Source organism: Frieseomelitta varia, unplaced genomic scaffold (assembly GCF_011392965.1).
Source record: "Frieseomelitta varia isolate USP_RPSP 00005682 unplaced genomic scaffold, Fvar_1.2 scaffold_250, whole genome shotgun sequence".
NCBI classification, from domain to species: domain Eukaryota; kingdom Metazoa; phylum Arthropoda; class Insecta; order Hymenoptera; family Apidae; genus Frieseomelitta; species Frieseomelitta varia.
The window spans coordinates 215,582-236,118 of NW_025109980.1; the positions used below are offsets into that span (position 1 = coordinate 215,582).

Genomic DNA, 20,537 nt, shown 5'->3' on the forward strand with positions numbered 1-20,537 from the left:
TTTTTTTTTTTTTTTTTTTTTTTTTTTTTTTTTTTTTTTTTTTTTTGAACGAATCCGCAGCGATATTCAGCAACTCCGGGTTATCGGGCGCTGGCCCGCTTTGTCGCTCGCTAATTTATTTCGCCGCGCGTGTCGATGATAATGCGCGGTTCGCTGGAACGCGTTCCTCTCTGGGGGGGTATTGTGCCAGACCAGGAACAATATCTCGATTTTTCGAGCGATTTTCTGGACAGAACAATGGGCAACATTGTTGTGCGCGCCAGAGAATTCGGGGCAACGCGATACCAAGGACTGTCTCTCGCTCTCTTTCCCTCTTCACTGGGTTTCACTATCGTCGCCATTTTTTCAAAAATTTATACTCCCTATCTCTTCGCAATTCGCACGTTTTTACTCCCGTTCTGTTTCTTCCTCGAAATGGAACCAGTCCATTTTTATTTCGCATCCCATTTCGAGCCATTTCTCGAAACACGACCTTTCCTCCCATTTTTAATTCATTTGCACAGTTATCGAGAACTCATTGTTGTCTCTCTCTCTCTCTCTCTCTCTCTCTCGTTTTTTTCGTTGTATTGTTTCCGTGCTGGAAATTTCCTTTTCAATTTTTTAAATTGGCCCCCGCGCTGCTCGCTGTGATTACAACACGCTTTCGACATGGCATGGGTAATGAAAATTCGCGGGAGGGGGAACAAAAAAAAAAAAAAAAAAAAAAAAAAAAATGGAATTGCCGGTCCGCGTATTGGAAACTGGACTAACACTGGCGACCCCATGGCTTTGCAGTAATCAAGCATCCTATCGATTACGTTATCCTGGCCTCTGGGATTGAATCGCCGGTTTTCATATGAAAGCCCTCGATATCAAACAATTGGTTATCATATATAACAGCATGAATCTCGTGACACGTAAAAGAAGAAGAAGAAGAAGAAGAAGGAGAAGGAGAAGGAGAAGAAGAGAGAACATTCGCGCGAGAACACGCGTTTGATTTTACATTTGTAATGCGCCGAGCCAAGGAAATTTTAACCGCGATGCAATAATATTCATTATTAATAGCTTGGTACAGCCTTGTGCCAGCAACAAACCCATAAATCTACTCTCTCTCTCTCTCTCTCTCTCTCTCTCTCTCTCTCTCTCTCTCGTTCCGTACGTTTGAATACTCGATTAAGCTTATAACTATTACATTACCCCGTGACGTGCGGTGTATACCAATTTTAACAAATAAACTGCAATCAACCGGTGAATAATTGGCAATCAATGCGTGCACCGGTGAATATGGTGGTGGTTTGGTTACAAAACCGCCAACGCGCTTAGTGGAACGATATTCGTTGTTCCATTTCCTTGGATTTCAGCGCTTTCGCTGGATCATTTCTTCAAGTAAAATGATTTTTCAGTCAATGGGGTATTTTTGCACCGTTCTGAGTCGTACAGAAATAAATGAAACCTGTGAGTTTCTTTTCACGGACAATTACTGAATGAAAAGCTCCAATTTTTGTTTATATAAACCGGCGTTCAGCTTTGTATCTCAATTTTTTTTTCTTTTTTCTCTTTTGGTGGGGTCAACGTGTTACAAAATAGCAGAGTTATTTACTCGTTTGGAAACTTTATTTTTCGAAAACATCGATTGTCGGCCTCCATCGTGGCGAACAAGCGGGGCATATTCTAGAGTAAAAAATTCTTAGCGATTTACAAGTGGAATTATATCGTTCTTTATTGAAAATGTTTCTTCTAACGTCGCTCTTCTAAATTTGCATGCGTTAATTTGTTGTTTGTGTGTCTCCATATTGAAAACCCACCTTTGCCAGAACACACACACACACACACACACACACATATATGCGCGCGCGGATAATGAATATTTATGAAATTCAGGAAACAACGGGCAGAAGTTTCAGACTGGGTTGCCGACGTGATACGTGCAAATACGCCGAAGAAATATTCGGGAAGACGAACGCACAAACACAGTCCGCGAGTGCGCGATTTCACGCTCGAGAAACTTTTGCCTTCGTTTTCTTTGCGCCACCAGATTCACCGTGAACAATAAATATTCAAGCAGACGGACGATCCTTCATCCCTGATAATTAAAAGCGAAACGACGCTCGAATTATTGTTCAAGATAAACCTCGAAATATTGTTTCTAATAAGTTTCGCTGTGGTTCGTCGTTTCGTGAAAATGAAAATGAAAACAACGATGTTAATTGGCTTTCAAGATCATAATTCGAGGCAATTGGATTACTTTCATCGACAAAGTTTGGTATTTTAAGGAACTCTGAAAACGGATTTGTTGTTGAAAGAATCGCGATGTTGTTCTTCACACGAATCGAAATTTATGTTGCCCTATTTCTTGAATTTCACAGATTAACATTCGTTCTTTTGTAACGAGATAAAAAGAGGAAAGAAATTATTTTTGGGGAAATTCTCTATAATTTTCCTTCTCAAAGGTGGCCATTTTCTCAATATTGTTTTTCACACGTGACTGCAATCTTTCTGAAGATCTTGTTGAAAAGGAGTTCAAGATCTTGTTGGAAAATTTTCTACAATATGCATGTACATCTTTGCTTCTTGAAGAGACTCTTATCCAATTAATTCACCAAAATCCATCAGCTTCCATTAATTTGAAACAGCAATCAGCATTTGCCGCATCATTGAGAAACGAAATTACATTCCTTTAAAATTCAGCAACAAATTGCGATTGATAGATATTCGTTGGGAAATGATAAATGTTAGGAAGACCGAGAGGCACGACCGAGTCGGGATGGTTGAGGTCTTTTTGATCCGTTGTTGAAGCTTTTCCAGACGCACGTTTCAAGATATTACGAAAGCATTTGGCGATTAAAGATGTTGTCCGCGTGAGGGATCGTGATTCTCGTTCTTGCCAGCAACTTTGCCAGCCCTCCATCTGGGAAATTGCTGTATCTGCCTCGCAATTACATCCAAACTACTCGTGTACACGCGAGAAAATTGAAGTGCCGGCGCGTTTTTAAAAAAAACTTGCAATTCGGTGAAATCCGGCGAGGTTATTAGGACCACTCGAAACTTTCGATATTTATTTATATTTAGTAAAGTTTAAGAGTCGCCAGCCACACTTCAACTGCGAAACTTTTAATTGACGAATTGAGATTCTCGAAAAGAGGATCTTTAATTCTATTAGGCACTAGGGCTGTGCAATATGTTCGTATGTTCGGTATATTATTCACTTCTTCTTGTGCAGAAAATGTTCTGTATTTGATGAAAATGACACGTCAAATATTCTAACACTGTGATTTCAGATATTGCTAATCTGAACGAACTCTAACAACAACACATGCATCAGATTCTACTTCCCAGCCAAAGTAAGCTGCAATTCGCCGAGTGAAGTTAGCTTCTTGTATCGTGGAATTAGTCGCCGTATCTCGAAAGACATGCCGATCGAGAGAGAAAGAGAGAGAGAGAGAATGTGAGAGAATCTCTCTCGCCGCGCGACAATTTTCGATTTAATTAAATCGACGAACGGAAAGGGTAGGTTGGCCGGAAAGGTGGACGAGGAAACGTTTAAGCGAATCGAATGATTTTCGCTTAACGTGCAGATAAGAACGATCCACGGTTTGAATATCTGATAGAAGGATACCCGTGGGACCGGCAGCCGATGCTTGGAAAATAAGGTTCCCCCGGTCTGATACGTTTTCCGGTTCAACGAATTGGCACGGAAAGCAGCGGAAGAAATTCGATGCTGATGCAAGTGGATGTATTCTCGGCCTGTGCATATATCAAAAAATAAATAACCCGATGGAAAAATGCATTCAAGTCTATGAGAATATTACTGGCCGAGACGAGATAAATCCATCGCGTGCGGTCTCTGCGCTCTCTGTGTTCACTGGTTTCACCATAGCGAGAGAAAAAGTCAAGTACGAATGAATTATTCCGAATAGAATTGATGATCTTCAAATATATTTCGAGAGCTATTGTTTTTGAAACTCTGAGTAATTATTGTTTATAGATGTAAGCTATAATAAATTTATAGGTGTGTGTAACCTAAACTTAACCTGGCCTACATTTGATTTTAGTTTCGAAGATGACGGTTTTGCAAGAATAAGTCAAGAAAGGAACAGTAGCTTTTCTCATTAAGGACTTTATTTTCGAGAAAATCGAAATTTCGTTCAAGTGTCACTCGAATTCGCTTAACTTAATCCCGAACTGAATATGGGGTTATACACGCGTCAATTAATTCATCGAAAATTCATTCATTTTACAACCTGTCGTAATTAAATAAAAAGTTTCAAGATTTCTAACTAGAATGAACACGATAAGCCAAACTTCTTACTTTCACGGACAAATAATTCCGAAACTTTTTCTTCAGAATTATTTTTAATCCCATTACATACATAATATTAAATCATTGTAAAAAAAAAAAACAATTAAGAATAATTTTAACTGTAAAAATAAAAGTTTCGAGATGATTTCCCCGTATAGAAATAAAAACATTTTACTTATCTAAATGTTCTTCCCCTTGTAGTTCTCGATCGATAATTATTATTCTCCTTTCCCTCTTCTGATTTCACTTCACATGATATACCACATAATATAATACCCAAGATCAAGAAAATAAAAAAAAAATGTAAGAGAAACTGGAAGAAGGGATTGTTGAAAAGATTTCGAGCAAAGGAGGGGGGACTCGCCAATTACAGATTCGAAAAGATTTTCAATTTCCCTTAAGGGTACGGACGGGCGTTTAATCACGCCTTTATATCAGACCGGATCCGGGAGAAAGTATGCTTCATTCCAAGTTGGCGATTAACGTTTTCAATCAGAGGAGGATAAGACTTATCTCTAAACGGTTGCGAGGCTGCAATTCCCAAGAAGATTTAGGATTGCTTTAATGCCTCGACCGCCGCTGTCCGACGTCAAGAGTCTTGCCCCTTTATTTAGACCGGCGTCTATCTCGGGATATTCTTAATTACGAACGATAAGACGTATCGTTGGACGCGCCTCTCTCTTCTCTCTTTCTCTCTCTCTCTCTCTCTCTTTCTCTCTTTGCTTAAAAGGGTTACAATTTTGAGAAGACTGAGAGCGCCCCTTGAAATTTAAATTGCACGAGAAATCTACTCGACGATCGCTTAATCAACTTCGCCCTTCTTTATTTCATGGTCTACGTGTTTACGTAATCGTACATCCTGTTAATTTACGGTGATAAGCGTTATCAAGCCGCGTCATAACTTCGGCCGAAGTTTCGTTGAACACCGCTGCAAGATTTTAAACAGAGATCGGGCAAGTTCGCTTTGGGGAAGAGGGTTGGATTTTTGCTCGGGGTTTGCGTTAGATTGTTTGCGACCTGTTTTATTCGCGTTGCGAGTAGACAGTGAATTTTCAGACATTTTTACGTTTTGGCACTCTCAAATAGAAATTTGTTTCGTTCGCTATTATGCTTTGGGTGTTTCATAGATTTTTGATAATTCGTTAACGAGGTTATGAGCATGCGTGGAATTTGAAATTCGTGGTATATTATTAAATACCAAAATTTTACTAAAACCGAAGGCTACAGAGGACACATATTTTTAATTATGTTATACCGATAAAATATTAAAATATCGCTTTTTATAATAATTATAGTTTTATCTTTTAATCATAAAAGTCAAATGGAAATACTTGTATTTTCTCTTGTAACCTTCACATTTTGAGCGGAAATTTTACGACAAAAATATCAAACTCCAATTAATTTTAATTTTCAGGAGTAGAATATATTCGCACGGTTCTTTCTGTACAACAGTTCAAATTCAGAAATGTCATATGAATTTTGCATTTGACAAAGGTTATTTCCTATATTCCCAACCTAACAATTTAATAGCAAGCAGTAAAAATATAATAAATACATTAAAAAATATAATAAATGCAGTCTATTGATTTTCCAAAGTAAATCCCTAATTATACATCTAATTAATTCATACGTTCTGATCAAATTTGCACACTATCAACACAAGTCAAAGTGTTTGAATATTTATGAAGCGAAGGTAGTATAGAAGTGAAAAAAGTTATTAACAATATAAAGATCAAACGTAGCGGAAAAGTATAATATTAAATGTATTTTGCCTATTGACTTTTCAAAGTGTTCCTTGAGCATTAAAAGATACGTTTGAATATTAAAAGGTGAATATAGAAGTGAAAGTTGTTGCCAGCGTAAAGACCAAATCTCCTTGGCACACTCACAAACCAATACAAATCTATAGGAACTAATACGTGGTGAACACGTAGCCCTCTTGGCTTCAACCATCACGTTCGCATTGAATCTTGCTTCTCGCAGGCCGGAACGTAATAACACGGACTGAAACGAATCAATTTATCGAATTTCAATACTTCAATAGGAAGAATTCCTTGCTCGAAGGAGGCGGATGGCGGAGGCGACAATGGCGCGGAATCACGAAACTCCGTCTTCGAGTAATTGCGGATGTAGCGAAATGTCGCGGCTAACGAAGCGGAGAATTATTCGAATCATCCGGCTTGTGACTGAGCTGCAGGGAAACATTTTGGTCGCCGAAAGTCACTCGCCCTCTGATAATTGTCGTGTAAATAATTGCGCCGTGCCTGTCCGTTTCTTTCGTTTTCTTCTCGCGCGACACTTTGGAGATCAGAATTTCTGCGCGGAAGTTAAGTTAAAATTAAGAAATTATGCCTTAACGTAAAAGAACGTAAAAAAGTGGTAGCTTGACACGAAAGGAAGGACACAAAAAAATTAATTGAAAATCAAAATGTGAAAAAGTAGTTAATTAAAAACTCGAAGGATTTAATTAATGGAAATTTTTTAAATATTAGCTTAATACAAAGATCAAAAAAAATTACGGGTCCGATATATTTTCAGTGGAGAATTTCGCAGAGTCCTCGATTATTTCGGGCAAGTTTTTCGAAAGTGTATTTCCCCTCACGTTCAGGGAATGAAAGAGCGTTCGAGAGGAAATCTGTCTGGCTCTCGTTCTCGCGAGATAATGCGGAATATTGTCGGGACGAAAGACTGCAAAACAGAGGGATCGTCGTGGGAGCGAATATTCTTTCCGTGACGGCATTAAGGGCAAGAGATTGCGATCCCGCGAGATGTTCCTCCTCTCGGAAAATGAACCACGTATAGATGTCACGATTGAAACGCAAATATAAGCGCGCGGCTATGCACGCGTGTCTACGTGTGTCTGTGTGCATTCCTGTGCAACGGGCACGGCAGCTCCTCGTCCGTGAAAATAGAACGCCAGGGATTCGTTTTACCGAAGGAAGTCACATTACCACTCTGTGCTTGAAGGATCGAATCTCTCGAGATAGCTAGATCGTTCCTCGACCTTCAACGCTTACATCGTATATTCATTAAAGTGCTCTCGAGAATAACGAGACGATGCTGTCTGTCTCTCTCTCTCTCTCTCTCTCTCTCTCTCCTCCCACGGTACACGACGATCATCATCATTTGCGAGAGACTATGTACGAAACATGAAAATCCTTTACCCTTTCTCTCTTTACAAGATGTTCTTTCACGACAGTTATTTGAACTGTTGAGTTTAGTTGTTTAATAATAGGCAATTCCGTTTCGTGATGGCGAATATAAGGTAATAGAAACAAAAATATGTACTTGGTATTTTTTTAAATACCTAAAGTATCTTGAGATATAATTTAGATATCTTAAATATCTAAGAAACTTCAAGATTAATGTATTTGTAATTGAAACAGTGTTTTAATTTTAATACTATTTATTTATACGGGATAGAAACCTTTTGATATAGCATGTACGTTCAGATTGAAACGACAAAAATTGAAAAAAACGACATATAATAAAGGCACAAATTACTTTTACTATCAGTATTCGCTCGTACTTTTTAATTTTTTTAAGTAGTTCTAATTCGAACCCTACTATTCAATGTAAAATTAGAGTTGAGTATGAAACTATATAAAAATCATGGATAAAAATCGCGGATGTTTTTGATGTTTTTACGAAGATATTCAAGATATCAATTATTTTATTTATCAGATATTATAAGAAGTATCATATTTTTGTATTATGTGCGTATGTCCACCCAGAAATGTTTCACGAACGTTTAAAAACTTCCACTCAACCAAGAACTGATTACCCCGCCATTCTAAGATTTCCATCAAAAAATATTTTCTCCCTTTCCTAATCGCGCTATAATCTCAATGGAATAAAACGGTTCGAAACTGATCATTTTAATCTCACGATTAATAATTTCGAGCCACAGAACGACGAAAATAATGCACCCTTCCCACCTTACGAGCTGAACGTGTTCCCATCGCCGCAAACATGCCCCTCACCGCTTTATCTTCCTAGTACCCGGTTGTTTTCCTTTGCTTCGACTATTTATCTTTCTTCTTGCACGCCAGCCCTCCTCCCCTGTTTTCTTTCCTCACTAGCAGCTCGTTTCCCGCGCTTTTTCTCACCCGCTGCCTCTCCACTCGTTCCCTCATCAGTCCACGACCCTGCACCTCTTTCGTTATCTTTCTCAATTTTTTCCTCGCCCATTCTTATTCCACTCCCTGCCTTGCAGCTTCCTACGCTTAATGTCCGCAGTTTGCTCGATTCTTCCCAGCACCTTGCTCCGCGCTTTTTCTACCTTCTTGCCTCTTGTTTATTGTTCTCGTCGTTCAACTTGGAAGGAGAACCTGCGGAGAAGAGGAAGACGCCGTCCATTCGTCTACGTCCGCGCGCCTCACGAATCTACGTGTTTTGCATCCGGCCACTTTTCACCCCCGATCCACCTAATGCATCGACTTTCGCGAGCCACGCGTTCTTTTATTTCCTCCTCCCCCCCTTCCCCTCTTTTTTCCCTCTCATCGCCAGTTTGCGCTTTTATTCTTTCTCACTATTTCACCGCTGCGGTTTGCGCCACATTCTCACGGTGCCGATCGCGATCGTTCTTCCACGGTTTCTTTCGTTTATCACTGCCGCGACAGTCAGGGACCAGAAGCCATCGCGAACTCTTGACGATGCCACCAAACTGACAAAAACTGACCAAAAAATTACCGGCGAGGCACGAATTTTCGCGAGAATTACCATCGAGAGAGAGAAAATTTATTACGACTTACATCGTGCATATCACGGTTGAAACTTTATCTTATCACAATATTCTGTTATAAAACACACGTTACAAGTATCTCGCGCTCCTTGAGATGGGATGGAGCCAAATAAAAAAAAAAGTATTATAGAAATATCATTCAAACCTTCTTCGATTTCACCAAAAACATTGCGCTTTATTCCAGTTATTTTTTACTTTTTCTGTCCACTATTCTGTCTCCATTATTCTTATTCTAGATCCATTTTTCGCACGTTCATTGCTATTTCTTTAGTTTTATTACTATTTTATTACAAATTCGGTTAAATACAATGTAAATCATCCATGTACCATATTCTCAAAAGTACAACCAAGAAGACAAGACAAAAGTTGACCGATTTTTCTACTGTGTCTTTTCCCGTGTTCCTCCAAGAAACAAAAGCTTCTTCCCATTCTCGCGTGTCGGGAAGAACAAGACAAGTTGGTCCAAGGAAACTGAGAAAGTTTGTCGAACTTTCGATCTGACCACGGCGCACGTAGCATTTGAGGACACTTCGCGGGACGTTTCTTCAATAAAGACTCGTTACGATGTTTCCCTTCTATCTTCAGTCACGGAGAAATTGTAAAAATTCGCCGGTAATTACGCCCGATTGTTCGCAGCAGTCTGATGCTCTTGCGGAACACGCTACGCAAAGCCGAGGAGGACGCGAACACGTCAGAAACGAAGTAATATTTTAAAATTGCAGTCTCTATTCACGGTTTCCACTGTGCATAATTAGTACGGCGGCTGGTAGTAGCCGCCACGTTTGTCGAACAATACCACTGTAATTCTTTTCCACGATTGAAAACCTCGTTACCAGAATTTCGGACTTGGCGGGTTCGTTGCGTTAATTAGTACGTTCGCTGCTCGAGGGCAGAAAATGAAAGGAAGGAGAGAAGAAATAAAAAACAGAAAGCGAGTCAACGAGAGTCGAGAACGATATTCGCGGTGTTCGACGAGTTCGAAGTTCCAAAGGAAGCGATCTAGCGAACTTTGAAAATCAAGCATTCCACATCGTATCCACGGGTGTACGGCAAGATTAATTGTTTTTAGTTCGGGCGAGAGTTTCCCCCATTCGTGATTCGCCGAAGCTTCCCGAGGCCGATAACAGCCGCCTCGATTCCAGTTTGATTAATTAGTCTCATTCTCCGGGATACCGCGAACACGGCGAGAATACGCGAGAGTGTACGCCAGGGTGTACGCGGTCGTCGCCGATAGGGACGACTAACATTGAAAATTAAATCCTGTCCTCGCCTGTGTGTGTTTGGCACCTCGTCGACAATAACGTCCAGGATGTATCCAGGAACTACGGTTTGAAACATACCTGGAAATTAATTTCTCTCTCTTTTGTTTCTCTCTCTCTCTCTCTCTTTCTCTTTCTGGCTGTAGTCTTGTACCTTGGCGAAATTCTCTTTCCACGACCGGAAAGCCTTCCACGGCCAGCAAGTTCCTTCGAGCGCGAAGAATCGTGCATGTGCGAGGACTGCAATTTCCAACGCCGATCCGCCGTCATCGGGGGAAAGTGGCTCGTTTTCGCCGTTTTCCTGCGAAACGGTCTTGTGTTCAGAGTCATTATTGCGTCGGTTTTATCGGTCGGTACACACTCAAATCTTTTTCGACTAGTTCCTTTTCCCCCTATTGCCTCTATTTTCTCTTCGCTCTTCACGATCTACGCTTTACTGGCGTTGGAATTTTTTGTTCCGCTCACACGACTTCTCTCTTGTTACTGTCTTCTTTATTCTCGGACAGTTTTCTCTTCGTTCGTTCAGACTGTTGGAATTTTGTATCCTGTTGATGACTTCTTGTTTCTTGTCCGAACGTTGTTCATTTCTGTTGCACGTCACTCGTTAGATTTCCACACAACTTTACCTTGTCACATTCTATGTATTTTCTCCTTAATCTGTTACATGAATCATCTGTTTGCTCAACTCGCAGAATTTTTGTTTCAAATTTTTCGATAATTTCTTTTCGAAGTTTATCTGTTATATAACAGTACGACAGACATTCAGACACATGTCTACGTCGTAATATTTTTGAGCATTCTTTTTTATGGTTGTTTGGTTACGACTGCCATTATGTTGATCTTGTTAATGGACGAGAAATTTTCGATGAGAAATAACGGTGAGATGCAAATGGTATCGAAGAACCGAAGGCAGTAAGCAAGCATGCTAATCACCTCGCCGCTCCCGAGGTCTCATTGGTATTCTTCTTCTTTTCCACGTTATCCGGTTCGCATAAATTTTCTTTGCAATTTCTCGCTGTATTTTGACTCCCAACTTTTCAATTTCAATCCCTTTCCCCTTATATCTAACAACATATCCTTTCTCACTTTAATTTCGTTATGCAGATTCGTATTTTCATTTAGGCGGAGATTTGTTTCGCTTGCTAATTGTTTCTACACGCGCGCGGAATGTTTAGATAAGTTATCAAAAAAGGAGGATGTTTATAAGCTGCGATTCTGTAGACGGCAAGACGAAGGAAAAATATCTCTCTACACGAAAATCTCATTTGAGCCACTTGGTTTTCAATCTACGAGTGGTTTTATACTCGCGCCAGTAGTACGAGTCAACGAATCGGTCGCCTTTAGCTCCATTCTATTTCGTGCTTCTCTGAAAGCAACAAATTGTCGTTAAAAAGAAAGGAGTAAATGTTGAAAATTTGGCTCTATAACGATACTCGTTTAAAATTGAAGAAGGAAATGAAATGTTCTAAATGAAGATTACTAGAGATGTGACCATCGATAATGCTTTTGAACGATATTTAATAATAATTTGAAAAGACAGGTTTTGAAGTGACAGGTACAATAATTAGAAGCTAGTTATTAAAACTCACAACGATTGTATTTTAGAGTTTTACATTTTACGCAATTTTATACATTGCATGCTGCAAATACAAATTCCCTGCAAATGTACAAAATGATCCACAGATCCCTCGGTTTTATCCTTCGTTCTCTCTTCATTCTCCGGCGCTCTCAAATCTCATAATCCCCGACGAAGGTACAACAGTTGCGTTCCGACGCGTAACAGTATCCAGCCTCGAGTTTCGCCGTCTATCCAGCTTCGGTCTCGCGATCCTTCGAAGGAACGTCGAACTTCACAGGTTGCATAAATTATGACCGTCTCGATTTCGAAACGCGCCGGATTTCCTCTACTCATTATCGACGGCTCACCGTTTAATCACCGAACGCATGCCTGCTACAGTGGGATGCGAGTTGCTCGGTTCGTTGAAACAAACGATCGGCATTGGTTGGATTAACGGGTTTGCAGCCGAAGGTTGAACGCGCGCGCCAGAGAGAGCGCGCGGGAACGAGAGACGACGAGAGCGTAACGGCACGTTTCGCGTTTAATTACGGCTTTAGTGTATCATTAATAAACATCGATACGTCCGTACGCCCGTGCCATAGCCTGTCGCGTAGCCTGCCTCGTGCCTCGTTATTAATTAGCGACGTTACACGTAAGAGGATTGAGAACGGACGTGTTCCCCCTCTCCATTTTATTTCCAGAATCATCCATTACGAGCCACTCTGTCGGATACACGAGTGGAGAACGGAGTGAAGAGAGAGAAGAAGGAGGGGGGGGGGAGGGAGAGAAATGATGTAGGTCCTCCCTAGAGAAAAATGATGCTCTTTCCGCCGGTGATAATTAAGAGGCCAGAGAAGAAACCGTGGCGAGGTAGTGACTTCGAGATCGAGGCTTTTTGTCGTCGATGAGCCACGATAAGATCAAGCTCGATGATCTTTGAACCATTTGGGGAAGTGGGCTTTGACGCAGAGAGTGAAGAACGATCTCATAATGGACGTAGGGTTTTATGGTAAAATTATCGTGGTCAACTGTGGATTGTGTTAAATCGTGTGATCGAGATCGATCGGGATTTGATAAAATTGAAGGGCCCGAATAAAGTTGAATTACGTGTTTTATTAACTGTTGAAGTATCGCACATATATGTACATGTATAAATGATTAATTCATTATATTGCTGCGTACGATACCTCGTTATTTATTACTATTGAGTAATGTAATGTGAGAACAGTGGAATTACCGCGCGCGAAGCGAACGAGCGCTTTAGAATCAAGTGGATGTTGATGCCAGGAGAGATGAGCGATTGAGAGGATCCTTTATTTCGATCTTAAAAATTATGTTATTGATCTTGCGTAAGAGGGAATTGAGAATACTCGTGCTTCAACGAAGATGAAAGAAGAAAATGCAAATCACTGAACTAATCATTGACGTGTATGTGCAGTTTTGCAAGACGTTGAAGATTGAAAATGATTTGATCCTAATTCAATGGTTAGAGTATGTTGGTCAAAAATTTTATAAATTTACAACTTCAATGATCTTCGGTGTTTTATCAATGAATTGTGCATTGATTTGATCCCATCGCTAATCGATAGAAAGTTATACAAGTATCTCCCTCTTTTCTCTTTTTTGTTTTTTATTTTTGAGGTAACGAAAGTAAATCGTTGAAGAATGTCGCCTGGAAGAAGTGGCTCACATCTCACAGAGGAAGAAGAGGCATCGCGCGTTCACATTCCGTTTCCTACGACATTACGCTTTCAAGATATTCAATAGGAATTCATAACATATTCAGCGTGTAGCTCTCGCAGAAAATGAAAATGAGCCTCTGTCGAAATTTCAAAGGAACTCGCTGCTAAAAGAGTATATATACGGTACGTTTGTAAAAATATCTCTCCTCGGAGACCCGTAGAAAATTCGCAGCTACCGCCCGTTACCCGTTTTGCCTTTTAATATTTCAGCAAGCACAAATGTAAGCAAGAATTTGACATCTTTCTCTTGGAAAAATGCAATTTTAACTTTCAGCTTGTCGTGTCGCACTTCGCGCACCTCGTACTACCTAACTGTCACTTGTTCCGAATCAATTCTGTCCGTCTCTTTCGGATAAAAATTTTTCTCGATAACTTCGCTGCAGCGAACGTTGCTCAAATAATTGTTTGAAATTCAATTTCCTATACAGGGGATTCGAGATTATATTTTATTTGCAATTTCTTTCGAACAATTATATCGTTGAATTCTGTTTTCCAACTTTGTGGCTGTCCAAGGGAAATCCAAGGAATTCCATTTATTAATAAAACTTTCAATATTTGTAACGATAAAATATCAATCAAATATAAGTGAAATAATTTATCAGTAAGTATTGTAATGAAAATTTTTTTAGTTAATCATTGCCAGCGAGTAGAATATTTGGTACGTAAAACGATTTTCTGCTATTCGAATTGTATTCCCAAAAAATATGAATTTGCAGGAAAATCTACCGATAGCTCGAAACATTTCGGTTGATTTTTCATGTTACATTTCCCAATCAAAATTTTTCATACCTACGACAGTTTCGATTTTTATCACGTTGAATTCCAGATGAAAATTTTATGAAAACTACACGTCCGAATTCGATACAATAATCAACACACTGTTAACAACATTTTTGCTCGACTAGATTCTAATTTTACATTGACGTTCAATAATTGATATTATTCAACAAGCTAGCTTCTAGCCGCCAAATTTTGAACAATTTTCGTATATTCACCGTTACCTCGAAGAGTTGTCTCTGCCGAATTCTCGAACGAACGATCAACAAGCAGAGGTGCAGCATCGAAGAGGAGGAAATTACGGTTGTAGGAGGAAGGTTGGAGCTAATCACAGTTCAGTGAACGAAACGAACGTATCTGGACATCGAGCAAATGAAGGAAAACTGCCACTTACCTGACTGGGACTGCACACCGCACCATCGGCAAGACGACAAGGTACCTCGTGAGGGGCATGATGAAGCCGTTGAGGGTGGCAACAAGGGTCGTTGCAGTCCTCCTCCCATCCGCAATCACACTCTTCACCATCTTCTACAACTCCGTTCCCGCAGATTGCATTTTGGGGCTCTGTGAAATCATCGATTTTCCATTTCAACTCGATCAACCAGACTCTCCGTTACGCCACGCTATAACATTCCCTTACATACGTTTTATTCAGAGCAGACTCGCTCTGAACTGGTCCTTACGGGACCATACTCTCGGCATGATACAGAATAGATTCAGTCGATTTTTGAAAAAATTATCAGTGTATAATGGAAAGTTCGTGTGCCACTCAATCTACTTGAGAACGTTGAGTTTGAAACTTGAGTTTTTTCATTTGTAACATCTGTAGCTGTGATTTGTGTCATTAATTTTTATTTTTTGATAAATTTGTTTTAAGATTAAGGTTTAGGGTTTTTTCGTTGTTACGAGATTTTGAATGAAATTAATGTAGACGCTTTCTGAATTGGTCCTTGCGAAACTATATTTTTTGATCGGATAAACGACTGATCGATTGATCAACGTAATGAAATATTCATTCATCATTTAAAATTAGATTTAGATGTAAACTTTTGTTCAATTGCAGACTGAGAATATTATGTACATTTCTGGGAAAAGTTATTTATTTATATAGAAAATATCCAAATTTAAAATATCCAAGTAATTGTAACATAAAGTTTAATGAATAATACAAATTTTTGTTTAAATTCCCTTTTCTTCTTTAATTCATAAAAATAAACAATTCTGTAAATACAAATGATAAATTTCAGTATCAATTGTTGTTCCTTTTAATTTAAATGAAAATAATTGGTTAAAGCAGACTAGCAATATTTTAGAATCCAATTATTGTTATAATTTCATTTCCCACGAATCCTCCTTATTTGAACCTCTATTTTGAGTTAATGACACAAAGGTAACAACACAAGAGTAGATTTAATTAAAATTTTTATGTAGATTAAATTTACTTTTTGATGAAAGTACCAAATAAAATCCAGATAAGAATTAGTAGCCTACGGTATCTTTTTTCTCAAATGTACCGTGCTTCTAATTATTAATCGTATTTACGAAATAATTTCTCCGAGCTTCAACACCGGATAGAGTATCGCTTTGATTTCAAACGAACGAAGAATGAGCCACAAGTGGAGGCAAAGTGGATGGAATAAATGTTAGCCTGATTTGCTGCGAGCTTAATGAAATCCTGGATTTAATGAAGCTCAACAAGTCGACCGTGACTATGTAATGTAATCAATTGCGAGCCGCGTCGAGTGATGCTCGAACACCTCCGTTTTTATGGCGGTCGACGAGAATTTTCCGAAATTTTTCCATGTTTTTACCTCCTTCACAAATAGAAGAATCGTGGGGTACCATGGTTTACCAGCGACTTAATCGAACCACCGTTGCATCCATATGCAATGAATTTGAACAATCTTTTGAATAGAAATGAGAATGTTCTCTTTTCAATAACACTTTTTCTCTCCAATTTTGTGGAGCAGGAAATTTCGGCCTAGCTTCACAGCTTTGTGGAAAATTTATGGACAACAAAATTCATTTCGCGGGATAGGAAATTTCCCAAGTGTCCGCGAATTAGCTTTGCGGGGAATTTGTGGGCTACGAAATTCATTTTTTGTGGCAAGAAATTCCAGGCTAGCTCAAAAATTAGCTTCGAGGAAAATTTGTGGGCTATGGTATTTCATGAAAAATTCTGAGAATGTGAAAATTGGAATATAACGAGATATGAAGTACAGAATAAGGCATATAGAATGTGGGATGTGGAATGTGGAACATAAAATATAGAATGTGGTGTAGAGACTATGTGCTACGTACTATATTGGATATATTGAGAATGTAACACGAGCTGTGGAAAATGTGACACACAGAATGTGAAATGTGCGATATAGGATGCCGCATACACAGAATGTAAGACGATGTGAATGCAGAAAAAGAAGTATAAAGTATTTAATGTAAAATGTGAACTGTACAGATATATAGAATATAAGATATGAAATGTGGGATATAAAATGTGGGATGTGAATTATTGCACAGAGATGTGAGACATGGAACGTGACGTGTATGATGTGAAATATGGAATGTAGGATATGGGGTATGAAATACAGAATGTGAAATGTGGAATGTCGTGAATGTAGGTTGTGGGATATAGAATATTGGGTATATCTTTAATATCCTTTAATATTCGAAGAACCTTTTTCATCGATTGCCAACGGTCACGAAGGAATTTTATGTTATTAACAATTAACCGGTCGGTATCTGTTTCTTGTTTGTCGCTCGTTTGCCCGTACGTTCGCGCGGTGAATGCTCGTTGTCCGAAACGAGTTTTCGCGCGGACCATGTAGAGCCCGCTATTAGAATTGCAATTGAGTTGCAGTTAGACCTGGAGGTCGATCGATATACCGAAGCAGCGCCGATATCTTTCCTCGTTTTCTTTTCGTTTTATCTTGCTGCACGGCAGTATTAGCGTAATAAAAGTGGATCGAGAAGCATTCGCGTTTTTTCCGACCACTCTCGCCTCTTCTCTTCGTTAGTTCTTCTCGTGGATAATTGTTGTGTCGCGAAGTGATTTATAAATTACAATCATGCACGTGTGTAAAACTTATAATTAGCTCCCGTTGAATTTGACTAAAAACATGGACCACGTTGTCATTTCATCAAAATTTGAATATCGCGCATTTCTTGAATTTTCGTCGTAATATTCAGAATTCAGTAAAATGATTTTAAAAAAATTACACGGTATGTTTCACGGGATGAAGAGGAAATTTCCATCTTCAATACTGTGGCGAAGAAAATATTTCAGTGCCTTTAGGGACATTTGAATTTTTAAAATTCCTTATTTCTCTCAATTTATCATTTTTGCTCCTCCACCTATTACGCGATATAAAAATATTGTTGGAAAAAAATAGACTCATATATTGTCAAAGTAGAGGTTCTGCGTTTTTAAATGAAACCAAGTGGACTGTTCGTATGTTTTTTCTTTTAACAAAGTTATAAAAATTTAAAATAACAACAATTTTTCATCGTTATTCTTTATTTTATCTATATCTTATGATAAATGGATATTTATGCTGCATTCTTAGATGTCAAAATTCTCAAATCTTCAAAGCCAGCAGATGTTACATTATGCAATTGTTAAAAATCGAAAGGATATTTTTGTTTCACGATAACCAAACTCGTTACTCTGTAACACACGCTGATCATCATTAACAATTCCTTAAGACTTTGAGTATTTAGTCTTTGCTAGAATATTCTACGGATAATCTTGTAATCGATAATAAAATAATTGGTTTACTTGCCAGAAGAATCCAAAGGGAATAACACGTTGCGATATTCTGAATAAACGTATCAAACATGTATTCGTTGAAAAACGAATGCATTCTAAATTTGTTACTTGCTCCTCACACGGCATTAAACTTTATGCATCCCAGTGGTTTGTAATTTCAACTGCAACAACTTAACCTCAAAATTCCTCAAGTTCCACCGATCTGAATCTATGGCGCGTAGAGATTCAACAGAAAATACGTTAACAAGTAATTAACAAGCAAAGCGGCCTGCGGAGTATCTTCGGCAGCGATATTGTATAAATAATTCGGCCGACGAACGCGCGCGGACGCTCTCAATCGAGGTGAAAGAGGTCACGGCTGTGTTGACCGGAAACACAGCCTAGCCGTTGACTCTGTTCGGCAACTAATTAAAATTCCAGAAGCTTCTCTCTACTCACCGGCGAAGCATCCCTTGGACGAACGAGCTTTGGCATTTAGAACGGGATTTATGGAGACCAGGCTGCACGGGCTGAAGCGGTTGTTATTTCGTTTGTCGCCGCTGGTCGCCCTGGCGAACATTATAAAATTCCCGTCCTCCCCACCGGGTGAACACTCGTCCGGATCGTGCTTGTCGCGTTAACAGAAAGAGGGGAAACGTCAGATTATTCATTCCGCGGTATCGTTTGTCATGCATAACGCGGCGAACCTCGAGGAATCACCCCCTTACGAGGGGAAAGAAGCTGCAATTAACCGGGACGCTGGCCCTTTTGTCCTTTGAATCAACCACGCGAACGTTGCTTGCCACGGTTAAATTAAATAATCGGACCTTTCTCACCGGAAGGAAACAGCGTCGATTGCGAATGAAGTATTTTTAAAGTTGCAGAGAGAACAATAGCTTTCTACTGGCAGCCAGCGAGATGAAAATTTAAATAAAAGAACGTTCGTTGCGTCGTTGAGCCGCTTTGACTCGGCAATTTTCGAATTCCCAGACGGTCGAATTGTCAAAGTTTCCCAAAGTGTTTCTGAATTTTACTACATTCAAGAGTTACAGGTTCTCGAGAATTTCTGAATTCTCAAATTCTTTCAAAGCCCTGAAGTTCCGAATCTCCACATTCTTCTGTTTCCTATTCCCTAAACGGACGAGTTTTTCCAATTACCCAATCCTCCCATTCTCAAATCGTCGGACACTCACCGAAACTTCTGAAATTTCCAAATCCCCGTCGCGCTCAAGTTTTCCAATTTCCCGGCATACCGAATTTTCTCCCCCCTCCCCCTCCCCCCCCTGAAAAACTTGCGATCTTCCACGGCGCGCACGCGCGCGAGATCGTTCTTGAAATAACTCGAATATGGTCGATCTCCCGCGTAAAATTCCAACGTCAACTTTCCAAACAATTCGACGCTTAATTATACAGGACACTGCTCGGATTCTTTTCCTTTCCTCCAAAGACAAGGCAACTTACCCCTTCGACTGTGCCGCCGGAGAAATGCAATTTTACGTTGCCTTTTATTCCTTCTGCTCGGGAATAAAAGTTGCAAAAAAGAAAGAAAGAAAGAAAGAAAGAAAAGAGAGGAAAAAGAAAAGGGAGGCCGGGAGCAACCGTGGCAGAGAACACGATTATTTCGATGGAACAGTGTCTCCACAGTGGCACCCACCCTCGAAACTTTTCAAATGTATTCGGTGTACGCGTCGACAGCATGCAAGCCCCGATGCACCGTTGAACTTACAGGGGATCCGAAGTTGTGACCGATCTCGTGCGCGAGGGTGACGTGAGAAACCGTCGGTGGTACGTGTTTGCCGTAGTTCAGCAGGGTGATTATACCGGTGTTCAGCGATTTCATGCTACCCCTGTAGTGCTGCAAGACGAAATAGCGTTAGTTCTCCCCCAGAGGTAATTGTCCGAGTATCGTGAATGCGCCGCGGAACAACGTTATTTCAGACGGTGGTGCCACGGTCGAATTAGTTTCGTTACGTTTCCCCACTCCTGGGAAACTTACCCCGTTTTTCTCGCAAACTCCGCCGGCGTTTTTCAGATCCCCGGTCCACGCCAGGCCCAGCGTACCCTTCTCGAAGTCGCGATACGTGAACATGTACGACAAACAGAACGCGTCGTAGTCCTCCTCTGTAACGAATTTGACATTACAATTATATGTATAGTAATATATGTAGCAATTATATATGTACAATTATATGTATAGTAGTATATGTAGCAATTACATATGTACAATTATATGTATAGTAATATATGTAGCAATTATATAGTATAGTATATTGTGCAGCAACATATAGTACTACATAATATATAGTAATTACGTAGTAATTGTTCGAGAGTTGGAATCAATATAATTTCTCGAGTATAGTAAATAATCGAGAAATGATGAAAACGAGAAAAGTCATTTGAGAAATAATAGTAACGAAGCTTCTTAACGAA

The 20,537-nt window shown here is 39.6% G+C and overlaps 1 protein-coding gene across 5 annotated transcripts in view; it reads right to left on the reverse strand.

Annotated features, from left to right (window-relative positions):
• LOC122528408 (disintegrin and metalloproteinase domain-containing protein 10-like) overlaps nt 1–20,537 on the reverse strand; it is a 198,200-nt gene that overhangs the window by 12,967 nt on the left and 164,696 nt on the right. For all 5 annotated transcript variants that reach the window (XM_043653479.1, XM_043653478.1, XM_043653474.1 and 2 more), the window contains 4 exons: nt 20,104–20,228; nt 19,834–19,962; nt 18,567–18,735; nt 14,754–14,923 (listed from right to left, as the gene is read on the reverse strand). In XM_043653479.1, coding sequence (XP_043509414.1) covers nt 14,754–14,923; nt 18,567–18,735; nt 19,834–19,962; nt 20,104–20,228 — 593 coding nt within the window. The remainder of the gene's footprint in view (nt 1–14,753; nt 14,924–18,566; nt 18,736–19,833; nt 19,963–20,103; nt 20,229–20,537) is intronic.